This window comes from Gloeophyllum trabeum, assembly GCF_000344685.1.
Source record: "Gloeophyllum trabeum ATCC 11539 unplaced genomic scaffold GLOTRscaffold_00017, whole genome shotgun sequence".
NCBI classification, from domain to species: Eukaryota; Fungi; Basidiomycota; class Agaricomycetes; order Gloeophyllales; family Gloeophyllaceae; genus Gloeophyllum; species Gloeophyllum trabeum.
The window spans coordinates 185,387-199,073 of record NW_006920426.1 but is presented as its reverse complement, the minus strand read 5'-3'; the positions used below and the strand labels follow the sequence as shown (position 1 = coordinate 199,073).

Below are 13,687 nucleotides of genomic sequence, written 5' to 3'. Positions count from 1 at the left end.
ATTGCGCAGCTGAACTTTGTCGCAGGCAAATCTTTGTCTGTGCGCCTGTTTCATGCAGACGCGCGCCCGGTTGACTCTTTCTGACCGCGTTATTTACGGCGTTCCGCTGGCCTGTCGATTGCTTCCGGATCCGGGCCTCCTTCGGGTGGCTTCCTCCTCGCGAATCCGAGCAAATTGCGGTACGTGGGAGGCTTGCGATCGATTCTGCGGTACGCTATGCATAGCTTATCAAACTCGTCCGAAAATCCCCAAGAGGATGTGGGCCAGTTCAAAATAACCACTACGTTTCTGCTACAGCTTGTCTGACTGCGAGAACCGCCTTGAAACTACTGCGATACGCTGTACAAGAGTACGCATACACGTTTTGACTTCACTCCCAGTTGGCGGTGGTGCGCCCGCGCTCAGAATGCCATTTCACCACCGCCCGGCCCGCTTCACGAGTCTCTTCTTGGCATCTGCAGGTGGCAGAAGCACTTCGACGTCTCGTCCTCAGACGGCAGGTACCAACGAGGTCCCATCCCAAAACCCACAACCGTTCCTGTCCCTGCCGACGGCGCTCCCGCGCGCATAATCGTCTCTTTCAAGGACAAACACGGTTTGATCGTATACGAGGCACAATCGTCCAGCAAATGAAGCGCGCAATCATTCGGCTTTGTTCTCAAACATCTTTCACCAAGAGCTTGACCATCCGGTTTTAATTATGCGTGAGTACCGAAACCGGGATTCTCAGCTTCTGTCTCCCTCCTTTCGAATCTCGCACTTACTTCGTCACTCGCGCTTCTGGACTTGGGCATACGTCGGACATACGTGGACCTCCTGCGCTCGTACGTACCGTGAACCCACCGCCCGCTTCCGTCCAATAGGGACAACGGGCTGTTAACTCCATGAACATGTCACGCTCGCAGCCAATAGAATCCTCCCGAAGACGTGCCAGTCTGCATTCCTGCGCTTCGCAGTCTCGTCATCGCTCTCTCGATCTGTCCTTCACCTGCCAGTTACGCGCCGAAACGTGGCTCAAACAATATCCTCGTGCTGTTCTGCGGAAATCTCCAGAATGCAGATGGAAACGTATTCTCTCTAGCACGCCCTTCGTCAGTACACGAGGATATCTAGAAGCGCAATGCAATATGGAATTAGAAACCGGTGCGATTGAGAATGACAAGTAGACACGTTGACGTGGCTACCTACCGTACCATGCATCCCGCTGATGCGTCTTCTCACAACAAACATAGGTCGACGCAGCGATGTCTCAAAAGTCAATAAAGATAGGACAGACGTACATGGCAGTTATAATCATAGCCACTGCATGTTCGAATGGGGCCGGTACGTGACATTGACAGCCATGATGGGCGTGAGGAGGCGGTTACAGAGAAACACCGTTGTTGAAGTCGCATTGCGAATTCAGCATCCTTTGTTTTGCCTTCTGCTGGAGAAGAGAAAGGATGGACACATACAGTTATATTGCGCACCGTTTCTTCCCATGTCCGCCGTCTTACCGGGGAATAGACTAGAGAGCCGTTGAGAACGTACGGGGTTCACAGGGAGTGCCGGCGGTACACATATCTTGATATACGTTGGCTATCGACACGGGCCACTCCGATCCCTGCACGATGATGGAAGCAGCCTCATTATTTCATTCAGGCATATGGTTGGCCAGATGTACTGTCCAATGGGATCCGGCAGGTATTAACAAACGAGGTCCAGAGTCACCCGCAGGAAAGCGACGGTATCCGCCAATAGGGATATTTAGCATGCCATAAGTTCAGAGATACTTGAGGTAGTGAATGGCGAGCTCTGTCCACACGGAGACAGGTTCATTAATACGTGTGAAGACGGTGCGCATTGGCCGAGGTGGAGGGTGGTTCGACTTGAAGTCTCTAGCACCCAGACTAGGAGCATCCAATCGGCTCCAGAGCAGCATTGGCAGCACGGTTGTAGCACCACTAGTATATACGAAGATACTACCTTTGCTTGAGACCAAAGGCGCGTTGTCGGCATGTGGACACGAAGCGTCCATGGTGACTCGCCCAGTCGCCTTGCCTACTAGAGCCGCGAAAGAGCATCAGGACTCCACAGTGATCTCAACGACGAACGGTGCAGAGATACTTAAATAGCATCAGGAGGACGTATCAAAGCGCGACGTAGTGAAACCTGCGGATGTTCCGCCGCCATGAGGTCGGACATAGGTCCACAGTCGACCGACGATGATTTGATCGAAACGACAGTTATCAGGCTCGATGTAATCCCACGAAGACGATTCCATCAAATCTGCAATGACATCGTTTACTAGTGCCCGAAATGCGGCCGTGAGTTGAGAAACCTGGAGCGTATGGAGCTAGCACCGGGCATACTAACAACCCCGGACAATGGCGTATCATCGCCGGGGGTGTCCACTTGTTCTGGAAGCCCTCGTCCGCCGTGGATGCGATTGCGTCGACCCTTGCAGACTACTTCGTTGAACTGTGGAGGCCACATACGTAAACCCGAATAGCAGGAGACCGCCTCACGATATAGCAAGGTTGAAGACAGCAACATAATTCCCATCGCCCGAAGGGTGGCCTGATTGAACAGACGTAAGGACCATAGTAGTGGACAAAAAAAGCAAGTTGTTGTCGCATCCCGACCGACAATTCGCAGAGACCACATTGTCATAGGGGTCCGCGTGAATTGTCAAGCATCACCTAGCAGGAAAGCCCGGGATATTACATACGTATCGTTCTGCCTTATGAATATGTCCTGGAGGTGTCCAAACGGGGTGACCCATAGGCTTTGTTTCTTCTGCCACTCGTACGTCCGGATGGAATATCAAATGTCTCCGTATGCTCTCCACACCATACGCAGTGAAGCGAGCATCTGGAGACTGGAATGATTGCTATCCTTGGACGCGTACGTCTTGAGGTCGCAGTAGGAAGCTTTTGGGAACGGACGCAAGGGCTTGAGATACCTGACATCGAGCACACCGCCATAGATGCCGAGCCAACAAGACCGCAATTGACACCCTCGGATTGCCCATCGCATACCACGGAGCCCAGCATGAAGCACGCAGATTTCGCCGCCAGAGAAGGTCCGGTACAGGTCCAAGATGGCCGACATCAATGACAGCGGTCCCAGAGCGGACGTGACGGCGAGGAAGGCACGCGCAGCGCCGTTTCCCACGTCGGCCGCTACGCGATACGATGTCGAGGTCCTTGCGGGACGCGCTGCTCAAGGCGCTCGAGACGCTCCCTGGCACCCGCCAATTCCACCTGCACGTCCTCGTCTCCGCCCCGCGCAAGCACGCCGGGCTGTACCCCTACGCGCACCCGCGCCCGAAAGTCTACCTGTCCGACGTCCTCGTCCTCCTGTCCGAGCAGAAAACGCCCGACGCGCCGCGCGTGTTCGTCGCCGGCATCGAGGCGTACTTGTACCATGTTCCCGCCACGTCGTGTCTCGTGCTGAATGTGGCGAAGCTGGACTCGACCGGCCAGGCTGCGGCTCCGTCGCCCACCGCCACTTTAATACGTGCTTTCATTGCGTACTATGGCGATCCGGCGACGAGACCCATTAATGCGCAGCACCTCTGGATCCATCTGTTTGCTAGAGCGCAGAACCAGTACATGTTTCCAAACTCGTCCGAGCATCCTGGCAAACATCCCTTGTCCGACATAAAGCTGTGTGCTTGGTGGAAGCGTATACTCAGCGATGTAGCAGCGGACTTGGAGTCTCGCATTGGTGAAAAAAGCAAACTCCGACTCTACTATGTGCTACCCGGCTATAGCGAGCTAGAGGCCGTGCAGTCCTTACATTCCGCTTCCGCATCTTGGTCGACGCGTAAACAACCCTCGGTAGCGTGGATTTATGGACACCCATATTCTCAGACGGACATACCTCTACCGTGTTCCAATGTGCAGCCTAAAGAAGGGCAAGAGAACTTGGGGCTCTTCATCCCATCGTTCGAAGATGACCCAAAATCCAGGTTCATTGACGAGATTGCATATACAGTCGAAGGAGAGGGCGTCAGGTCTCCGCAGCGGAAGCGGGCAAGGACGCTCACTCGTACGACCAGCACGCGAGACATCGAAACCACTCGGGATACCTCGAAGGAACGGCACAATGAAAATGAAAAAGATCAGGACGAACGCCCCCAGGGAGAACTAGGCAAAGTCTCCCCGAACGAGTTTTGGGAGCGCATGTCCTTCCGCCAGGAATGCATATCCGGGGCAGTCACCGGTTTCTTCGTCATGGCCGTTTCGACCCCCATGCCCGCCGATACAACCGACCCTCTTGCGCCGCAACCGGGCCAAGTATCGGCGCAGATGATCAAGCGCATAATGGCGACCCTCTTAACGGGCCACGAGTTTTCCAACGTCGAGCGGGCCGTTCGGGCGACAGAGTCGCTGGAAGCGTCTATCAAGGGTCTGTGCGACGGGGTCTCCCCTGTTCCCTCCGCTCCGATAAAACCACTGTCGTCCGGAAAGCCACTGTCTTCTGCGAAGCCACGATCCTCCGCAAAACCAGTATCGTCTGCACGACGGGAGAAGACTCCTGAACGCGACGCGTCCTCGTCGTCAAATGACATCTATGCATCCCTTCCCCGCACGCCGCCTCGCCGTCCCACCCAACTGCCAGAGGATACGCGTTCTGCCTCTCCAAGCCCGTTCCCGGAGCCAGAGACGTCCCTGGACACGTACCACACTTACATTTATGGTTCAGTCCAGGTGGACAATCCCTTGCCGCCACCGAAAGTGGACGCTGCGGGGGAGGGAGGGCAAGCTGCTGATGGGGGCGTGGAGGAGCCCAAGGTCACGGTGTTGACTGTGCGGAAGAAGAAAAAGAAAGCGGATAGCTGAGTACCTTGCAGACGACCCTGCTAATATCTGAATCTGTGCGGCACTTATTCTGGTAGGACGCTCCTAACTCATGTTATCGAGGCAACGATTCATTTTTCCGCCACAGATAGTTTTGAGTGGGTGTATATAGGGGGTCCGAGGGTCAGTCGAGGGTTGTAGTAGTCGCTTTGCTGTGGCATGTTTTCCGTTTGTCTTGCTTTCGAAATGCATGTATGCTTGGGATAGTTCGCCACGTTTTCTGGCCAAGATGCCTCGATTGGATTCCTCCCTACGGGCCATCCACTCACAAGAAAGACAAGTAGTCTCGATATGCGGCAAGGATACACGTCGACGATTACTAGACCTTCCATATATGGTCCGTGGGAATAGCCACACAAATATTCAGCTTTTCCACTCGCCAATCAAGTCGGTGCTCGCTGCAGACACCATGAAGCCCCGATTACAGGTCGGCCGCCTGCTGGGCACCCGCTCCTACGCGACGAAAGTAACACCACGCAAGCCCATGCCCGCCGAGCGGCCGCCCCAAAAGTACGCAGACCCGCTGGCGAGCAGCCCCGTCGCCGTCGCCACGGCGCTGCCGGACAACCTGACCTTCATCCACCGCCCGCCGCCGTCCGCGCCCTCGCCGCACTCGTACACGACGCTGCCGGCCTCGCCGCTGCTGCGCCCGCCGGCGGGGCACAGCGCGCAGGGCGTGCCGCCGCACATCCGCCCGTCGGCGAAGAAGACGCCGCCGCCGCGCATGAGCGACGAGGACCTGACGGAGCTGAAGAGGTTGAGGTATGCAGACCCGAAGACGTGGACGCGCGCGGCGCTCGCGAGGAAGTTTAATTGCACGAAGCAGTTTGTCGGGCTGGTGACGTGCTTGCCGAATACGGTGCGTAAAGAGATCAAGGCGGTCAAGGCGGTCAAGGACGAGGAGAATAGGGAGAAGTGGGGTCCCAGGAGGAGGATGGTGAGGGAAATACAGAAGGAGCGCCGGGCGTATTGGTAGAGGTCGTATTATGGCCTGGTGCGTGTCCTTCGCTCGCATCTTGCATTCGCAACTCATAAACCGATAGTGCTACCGCTCCCAGATTTCATATCGCATAATCGTACTTGCTTGTATACTCTTCCAGTACGGAAGAACAGTCACGCATCCACATCCTCCGCGACCCTCAGGTCCTCACACCCTCCCCCACTCCTCCACCTCGCAATCCCAAACCGATGGTTCACCCCCTCCAGCCTCGGGAGACACGCCACGCCGCCACACCCGCCCGTCTTCTCCATAGCATACAGGTACACTACCTCCTTGACCCGCGAATGTAATAGCGCCATGCTGCACATGATACACGGCTCGTGCGTCGTGAAGAGCGTGAGCGAGGTGAGCAGGTAGTGCGTCCCGTTGCGCGTCTTGTCCGTTTCGGTTTGGATTTCGGTTGTTGGAGGCTGATTCGTGAGCTCGCTTGCGCGGGAGGGGCTGGCGGCGCGGTAGTCGCCCACGGCCCTGATAACGTTGATCACGGCGTGCTTCAGCGGGTGCGCGAGGCTCGTCCTCGTATCATGCGCGGTGAACTCCCGCGTCAAGCTATGATCCGCCGCTGCCTGATCCTTTGAACTTGCATACGGAACCGGTACGTGCGCAGCGATCGGCAGCTGCGAAACGCATCCAATATTCCATCAGTTCTTTGTCCCACATAAAGTAAGCTCTTGCTAGAGAATACGCATACCTCGCCCTTGAGCGCTGCCTCCCTCGCAGTCGCCACGACCGCGTTCATCGCCGCGCACGCCCACCGCACCCGCCCGCGCTCCCACTCTTCCAGCTCGCCCTTCCGGCGCGGGGCGTACATCGTCGGCCAGAGCGTCGACTTGACCTTGCACGAGCTCAGCGTGAGCGCGGCGGTCTTGGGCACGGCGAGCGTGTATGGCGCTGGGAGCGGAACGTCCGCGGGCAGCACGGGGGGTTCTGATAGAGAGGTGACGCGCGAAAGGAGGAGCGAGGTGGTGGAGGTGACGGGGGATTTGCGCACGCGTTTGAGGTGGGCGAGGGAGGGGTCGTCGAGGCCGGAGGTGCGGAGCCATCTGGGAGCGAGTTGAGTGCGAGGAAGTGGAAGTGAGAGATAGGATTACGGACTTGAGCATTGCGATGGTCTGTTTCGGGTCGGGGAGGTCGACGACCCATGCTTTGACTGTGGACAGGATTTGGTACAAGGAAGGCAGGGGGTGGTGCTACTACTAACTGGTGTGGACACTTTCTAGCGTTTCCTCCTCCGGATCTTCGATCAGTTTCAGTCGCGTAAAGGGTAGGTCCGCGTCTGGGATGATATCATTTGGATCGCCGTTGGGGAAGGAGAAGGGCCCCGAGTCCTGGTTTTGGTTGTCCACCAGGTCTGCGAGAGGTCCGAGCCCTCCCCACCCATCGTCAGCCTCCCCCTCTTCAGAAGCCGGGGTTACACCAGCGCTGCCTGCATCAGCATTCTCGAACCACAGCTTGTGCCCGTAGAATATACACAGCTCCTCGTCCGGGGCGACCGCGCGGGTAGTAGTGTACCGGATAGACTCGGTCTCCGTATCGAGCGTGTAGGACACGTTCGGGTGGTCGGAGTGGTTGAATAAAGAACCTGTGGTGGACATAAATTAGCAGCCGCTTTATCGTTGCATGACACCAAACAGAAGACAAGAACTGACCTAATCCGAGGGCGAGGGCCATGCGCCCATCGCGCCATTTGAATGTGTAGTGGTCGATGACCGTGTGCCGCCCGTGGTCGCGGTATTCATCTTTTGTAAATAGGAGGACTGGGGAGATCTCGATGACGGTTTGAGGGTCGATTCTGCGGGTCGCTGGTAAGGGTACGGATCAGTGACTTCCGTAAATCGAAACATAGAAAAAAGCCATACCGAACACGCCTCTCCCTTTGCCTTCAGAGTATCGGATGCAGCACCCTGTGCTGTTGAGGTGCTGGGGCGCCTTGCGAGTCGACGTCGAGGGCTTGCCCTCCGAGCTGGGAGGAAGATGGAATGCGTCCGACATCCGACAAAGCGTCCGAAGGCGACGCGTGACCGCGACACGTCGACTTTGCGCACGCGACTGTGCGTCGATCGTACACTCAGGCTGCTCACCACCGCCGACGTCGACAACGGCGAAATAATTGGATTTATTGATGAAGATACACGGCTGTGTATCCTTGTAGAACCCGTATTCCGACGTCAGGCGTCAACATGGCTAACGGTCCCCAGCCCCGGCCGCTCCCCTCCGTCCTGCTGCTGTCTCTCCTTCCAATAGCCGTATGGCTCATATTCCGGCCCCTGCTGTCCCCCGCCCCTCCACTACCCGCCTTGCACTCCTCGCTCGGCTTCAGCATCATCGCGTTCGTGGCGGCGCTGTACCTGGTGCCCGCCCTCGGCGGGATCATGGTGAAGGCAAACCTGAAGGGGAGGGACTTGCTAAAGACATATGATACTCCGATGTACGTAGCTATATGTTTATGCTGTAGGCTTGGAAATGATATTGGGATGATCGACGTAGACCAGAGAGCCTCGGGCTCGTATGCGCGTCCATATATATACTCCTGCTAATATTGTTCATTCCGTTCCCGTTCACGAGCTGGTATAATGGTCATGGCGGGAATAGCTCCGGCTCAAAGACGAGAGAAGGCCTCTCGATAAACGAGTTTCCCCACCATCTAGTGAGCACACCCATGCGTTCGTTGGATACGGGGATCCATGGCAGACCCGTGGATCCCCGTACCCCACGAAGCTCTTCTGCTAGGCTCAGTCCCCGCTGATAGCTTGACATGCGCCCAGCTCTCCCTGTACCTGTCCTCCCTCCTCTCGCTACTAATGGCCACCATGCTCGGGTTTCTCGACGACATCTTCGACATCCGGTGGCGGCACAAGCTGCCCATCCCCATCATCGCCTCCATCCCACTCCTAATGGTCTACTATGCCGAGGGCGGCAACACGCACGTCGTCGTGCCCATCCCTCTCCGGCCCATCCTCCGGCGCAGCCTCGTTAATCTCGGTGAGCCTCCCCCTCCCCTCCGCTTCCCCCCTAACCCTCCCCTTTCCCCGCAGGCCCGCTCTACTACCTCTACATGTCCCTCCTCTCCACCTTCGCAACGAACAGCATCAACATCCTGGCCGGCATCAACGGCGCCGAGGCCGCGCAGGCGCTCGTCATCGCGCTCTCCGTCGTCCTCAACGACCTGCTCTACCTGCCGTGGCCGTTCGACTTCCGCATCCCGCTGCACCTCCTCGGCGGCCAGAAGGAGGTGGATGTTGGCGGCGTGTGGGCGGCGGGGATGGCGTACGGGAGCCGGGAGCTCGTCGAGCGGCACTTGTTCAGCTTGTACTTTATGCTCCCGCTCGTCGGCGTGTGCGCGGGGTTCATTTATCACAACTGGTAAGTGAAGAACATAGGCACTTGGAGGCGAAACTGACCATAGCGGGATTCAAGGTACCCCGCGCGCGTGTTCCCCGGGGATACGCTGTGCTACGTGACGGGCATGGCGTTCGCCGTCGTCGGCATCCAGGCGCACTTCTCCAAGACGCTCCTCCTCTTCTTCCTCCCTCAGATATTCAACTTCGTGCTCTCCTGCCCGCAACTCTTCGGGCTCGTGCCCTGTCCGCGGCACCGCGTCCCGAGGTAATGCCTGCTCTCCTCTCCTCTCCTTGACTCCGCTCACTCGCAGTTTATGCTTCCCCGACCCTGCAATCTAGATTCGACGCGAACACAAACCTCCTGCACCCCTCGAGAGCGCTCTTCGAGCGCCCCCCCTCAAACCTCTCCACGCTCGTCCTCCGCGCGCTCTCCCTCCTCGGCCTGGCGGAGCTCACCGTCCACCCTAGGACGGGCCAGATCCTCGAGACAACGAATCTCACGATACTGAACGTCTTCCTCGTGCGGCTGGGGCCGATGAACGAGAAGCGGCTCGTGCAGGTGCTGATATGCACTCAGGTGAGTGGCAGCGCGCGTTGTTGGGTGTGAAGGGAAGGAGACTCTGACTGACTGACTGACTGGATGTGCAGATTGCTGGGAGCGTTTTTGCGTTCGTGGTGCGGTATGGACTGGCTGGGCTTGTGTATGATGGGGATAGAAGATGACATGGGCAGCTTGACATAATGTGGCTTAACTACTGTTTTAGAGGGCAGCCTGAATCCCAGCGGGGATTCCTTGCTCCTGCCAACCTGGCACTCCACAAGGCTTCGCGGCTACTTCACTGCTGCCTCCACGCCCATCCAGTCTCACAGCACGGTATATATCTCCTTGATACGGTATGATCTCGTGATGGCCCCTCCATTATGGACCCAAGTCCGGGGGTATGCTATGCTTCCGTGAAAATTGGTATCTCCAAAAGAACGTTACGATTACTATGCGAACAGTCACTTTGTGCATGTACTACTGAAATTGTTCACGGGACGCGTCGGTGTTGATGGACCAGCTCGGAGTAGATTCGATGGCCCAGCTCGCAAGGAGTTGGATCTCGAGATATGGCGGGCGTGCTGCGACGCGATGGACCGCAGTACGTCCTCGCTGGTCGTACTCTGTTCCGTAACAGTTTCCACTGTAACAGCGAGGGCGACCGAGGGCTTCCAGACATAACGTGAGCCTGCGGCAAATGACAAATGCTTTGGGCGTACCTTGCTGAACACAAGATCGCTGCTTCGGAGCGCGACTGAATTCGTCGGCACGAACCTATTGTCGTGATGGAACTCGAGGTTGGATAGTTCCACGAATGTGGCCTGGTGTCTGCGCGCCTTCTCGTGGATGTATTCCCGGCCGTTCAGCCTGCGCGGTGGGTTAATCATCGGCCCCGCATGACCATAGCGAAACGCAGCTCACGTTGCCAAGAGGGAGTTCACATAACCTGCAGACGTGTCCCGAACTTGAGTGAACTTGGACTTGTATAGGGAACAGGGATGCACTTACACTTGCCGAGTACCCAGAAGAAACTCTGCCAGACGAAGTTGGTGGGCATGGTGGCAAACTATTGGGACGTTAGTGGACGTTCGTGTCACAGCTCTTTGACCGTGGACGTACTGTTATTGCAGTGGCAGTGGCTAGAATGCTATTCAACGGATTCATACCAAACTTACATCATGGATCTGCATGTGAGCATACCTAGTGAGCAGGCCGGTATTGATGCTGAAGGCCATCAGGGTCAGGATGATAGAGTTTGTCCTACAAAAACATGGACACGATGAAAACGTACGGTGTAAGATAACGAAGAAAGAAACGTACCGTTTGAATCCCGTGCGACGCTTTGCGAGGTAATGGCACATGGATATAGCGATGATTATATCTGCCGCTGCCGCGCAACCGAGGCCAGTCGAAGTCACCCACTGACGGTCGTTTAGCACTCGTCCTTCTAGACGTGGAAGACAGGCATGCAACGTACAGTCAATTTAGGGTACCGGTCAAAGTGTAAGACACGGAAACTACAGGGCGTCCGTCCTAAGGAATAATCATGGTGCACGGAGAAAAACGCTCACGCTTGCACTGTGAAAACTACGACGCCCCAAGTATGTAAATAGAGGTCCGTGAGCTTTGTTGGCCCTCTCACCTATGCCGAGGCCTACGACATCTTCAGTACGATCAGACTATTTAGAGTTAATGAACCTACTGAAATGTGAACAAGCCAAAATCATCTGAGGACAAGGGTCAGCGCCTTCTTCCGCTCATACGAGACACGGGTAAGGCGCTCACGATAATTCCCGTAATAATCCAGTTCTCGCTCACTTGATATCGAAGTGCATCAATTAAAGTGATCAGAGCCACAGGTAAATAGTTGCTTACGTAGATAGACCCTCCGCGCAAAGAAACTTGCTCTCCGATGAGCATCGGAATGTCTCGTAGGAAACGTTGTGCTCACAATTGAACAATGAGCGCAATGAGACCCTGTACGAGGGCCAAGATGAGTTACGTTAGGCAGAAACCCTACGAATATACTGACATTGAAATCGGCCTGGGTCTTTGTCAAGGACGAGTTTATGAGCGGATGCATCGCGTATACATCAAGCAAGCTAGTGATGCCTACATTCATGCTCCTAGTTACATCAGATGAAGAGTTAATCCACCATTCCACAGCCGCTTACCAAGTGCAGTTGTTTAACACATCATATTGGCCGAAGTTCGTAATCAAGTACCTTTGAAGAAAGTAAGGTGTATTTCTCGCCACATAGATCTATCAGTACATACCAATACATAGCAACGGTACACAGAATCAGATGAACTGTGTCCAGGAACCTGGCGACATGGGTTGGCTGGGTATTAGACCAAGGGGATGACCTTACCAGAGCACCAAGACCTATCAATTTCGCAATGGATGAGGATACAATCCTAAACGTGTGCATCGACTTATCCACGAACCGCGGTCTTCGTCACCCACCAATCCTTGGGGTATTTGCTACTTTGCATTAGTCATTAATTGTTTTGCTACAATGCACCGAAAACCTTACCGGAAATACAGGTACCTGCCAAAGGTCAATTTGGAAATTGAAGCACTCATTAGCAAAAGAGTACTTACGTCTGTGTTATGGTCACCCCGTAGAAGCTAAAGAGAAAGACGGTGACGACTATCATTCATATCGCTGCATACCTGATTGCCCCTTACACTGCGCTTGCAACCAGAGCGATGAAAATCGCTCCAAATGTCGCGTACATAGGTGGTGTTGATACCATGGCTATCGGCCAGGCATGAGCTATGGAGGACGAGGCAACATGCTGGAATTCCAGCAACAGGCTGAGAAACTTATATAGGAGAAGAGTGAAGAACCCCGGGTTATACTCGGTGTCGCCACCGCTTCCCCATATTTCTGCCAAAGGAAGCCCCTCTGTTTGCCTCACTCTCGCACCTTTTCAGTGAGAGGGCACCCGATTATTTAGCTTTCCTCAAGGTTGGGTGGGAGCGTGCACCGGGATGAGCAACACCTTTCTCAACCGGAGTGAATAATTTGTCTTTCTGGGACGTCCGAGGTTTTACCGGCGGCCGGCGACGTGCTACCCCGGGGAAGACGCGGAATCAACTGGGTCGACTGCCAGTTACGATCCTGGTTCGTGGATCAAAGGTTCCATATCCTCGGGGAGCGTTTGACGCCGATGAGCGTATATATCCCGCTTGCTCGGTGTTACTGCAGTGTGAGTGGAAACGGCAGAGTATCTGGTCACGTCAGCAACGTAGGAAGTGATTTCGCAATGCTGGGGAGTACCTTTCAAGCTTTTCCGTGGTTTCAAGTCACTATTGATTGAATGAATGCAAGTCAGTCATTCCGTTGGCATCGCCACTACCGTCGTATAGCAGATATACTTCAAGTTCAATGGAGAGGATGATTCCTCGAACGCATCAACAATAAGCCGCGAATTTGCGTGAGCAGAGAGGAAGTCTATCGGTGTGAATCACTGTCCCGTTCTTTCCCTAGGTATTGGTGAGCCTATTCAATCAAAGAAGCATTGTCAGCGAGACTATCTCATACGAGCTTCGGAACAACCTGATCGGCCGGGGCGGGGGGGGGGATACTCTAAAACGCATATCGCGTGGCCATAGACCCGAGTGTACCAGTACAATGTCGTGTTGACTCGCAGGCTGCAGTCAATGGATCACTGGCTCCTTTGGCGTGCTAACGTCAGAAATAGACGAAAAATGGGTCTGTATCTGGCAGGCGCGAGGAACAGAGCATGAGTAGGTTAGCTTTCACAGAAGTCGTGTTGTAACCCACCTAATGACCAGATAATGAAGCCCATGGGCCATGTCGTCGGCAATCCAGAGTTGGAGTCAGAGAAATCATTCTCTCGATTCCGCGAGGCGGAATGTATCAATCTCTGTCCTTTCTTTTCCTCGTGACAGCTGAAAATCAACGAGTGTCGAAGCGTTACAGTGATG

At 55.2% G+C, this 13,687-nt stretch overlaps 5 protein-coding genes across 5 annotated transcripts; 3 read left to right on the top strand and 2 right to left on the bottom strand.

Moving 5' to 3' along the window:
• Positions 1-3,173: 3,173 nt before the first annotated feature.
• GLOTRDRAFT_81604 (uncharacterized protein) lies at positions 3,174-5,070 on the top strand (the record flags this gene model as incomplete). The annotated part of the gene is made up of 2 exons (XM_007872265.1): positions 3,174-4,881; positions 4,936-5,070. One exon carries the CDS (start codon positions 3,177-3,179, stop codon positions 4,827-4,829), a length of 1,653 nt encoding a protein of 550 aa, XP_007870456.1. The 3' UTR covers positions 4,830-4,881; positions 4,936-5,070.
• A 186-nt stretch (positions 5,071-5,256) lies between these two features.
• Positions 5,257-6,165, top strand: GLOTRDRAFT_81601 (uncharacterized protein; the record flags this gene model as incomplete). The annotated part of the gene is made up of 2 exons (XM_007872264.1): positions 5,257-5,841; positions 5,891-6,165. One exon carries the CDS (start codon positions 5,257-5,259, stop codon positions 5,821-5,823), a length of 567 nt encoding a protein of 188 aa, XP_007870455.1. The 3' UTR covers positions 5,824-5,841; positions 5,891-6,165.
• GLOTRDRAFT_81597 (uncharacterized protein) lies at positions 5,961-7,839 on the bottom strand (the record flags this gene model as incomplete). Its single annotated transcript, XM_007872263.1, has 6 exons — positions 5,961-6,464; positions 6,539-6,890; positions 6,943-6,997; positions 7,049-7,429; positions 7,497-7,649; positions 7,707-7,839. 6 exons carry the CDS (start codon positions 7,837-7,839, stop codon positions 5,961-5,963), a joined length of 1,578 nt encoding a protein of 525 aa, XP_007870454.1.
• A 74-nt stretch (positions 7,840-7,913) lies between these two features.
• GLOTRDRAFT_141164 (N-acetylglucosaminephosphotransferase) lies at positions 7,914-10,117 on the top strand. The gene is made up of 7 exons (XM_007872262.1): positions 7,914-8,275; positions 8,335-8,494; positions 8,613-8,829; positions 8,883-9,210; positions 9,265-9,453; positions 9,528-9,765; positions 9,837-10,117. The coding sequence occupies exons 1-7, from the start codon at positions 8,028-8,030 to the stop codon at positions 9,909-9,911; spliced, it is 1,455 nt and encodes a 484-aa protein (XP_007870453.1). The 5' UTR covers positions 7,914-8,027; the 3' UTR covers positions 9,912-10,117.
• Positions 10,118-10,190: 73 nt separating this feature from the next.
• On the bottom strand, positions 10,191-11,812 carry GLOTRDRAFT_133330 (uncharacterized protein; the record flags this gene model as incomplete). The annotated part of the gene is made up of 15 exons (XM_007872261.1): positions 10,191-10,397; positions 10,449-10,596; positions 10,651-10,675; positions 10,738-10,795; positions 10,849-10,876; positions 10,930-10,989; positions 11,050-11,150; positions 11,207-11,246; positions 11,301-11,316; positions 11,372-11,383; positions 11,432-11,456; positions 11,515-11,546; positions 11,605-11,630; positions 11,681-11,706; positions 11,762-11,812. 15 exons carry the CDS (start codon positions 11,810-11,812, stop codon positions 10,191-10,193), a joined length of 855 nt encoding a protein of 284 aa, XP_007870452.1.
• Positions 11,813-13,687: the final 1,875 nt, after the last annotated feature.

Excerpts from the sequence above, each read along its gene's own strand:
- GLOTRDRAFT_141164 (XM_007872262.1), top strand. The coding sequence starts at position 8,028 with ATGGCTAACGGTCCCCAGCCCCGGCCGCTCCCCTCCGTCCTGCTGCTG. Across the intron at positions 8,495-8,612 it reads ACGAGTTTCCCCACCATCTA|CTCTCCCTGTACCTGTCCTC; the intron begins GTGAGCACACCC and ends ACATGCGCCCAG. Across the intron at positions 8,830-8,882 it reads GCGCAGCCTCGTTAATCTCG|GCCCGCTCTACTACCTCTAC; the intron begins GTGAGCCTCCCC and ends CTTTCCCCGCAG.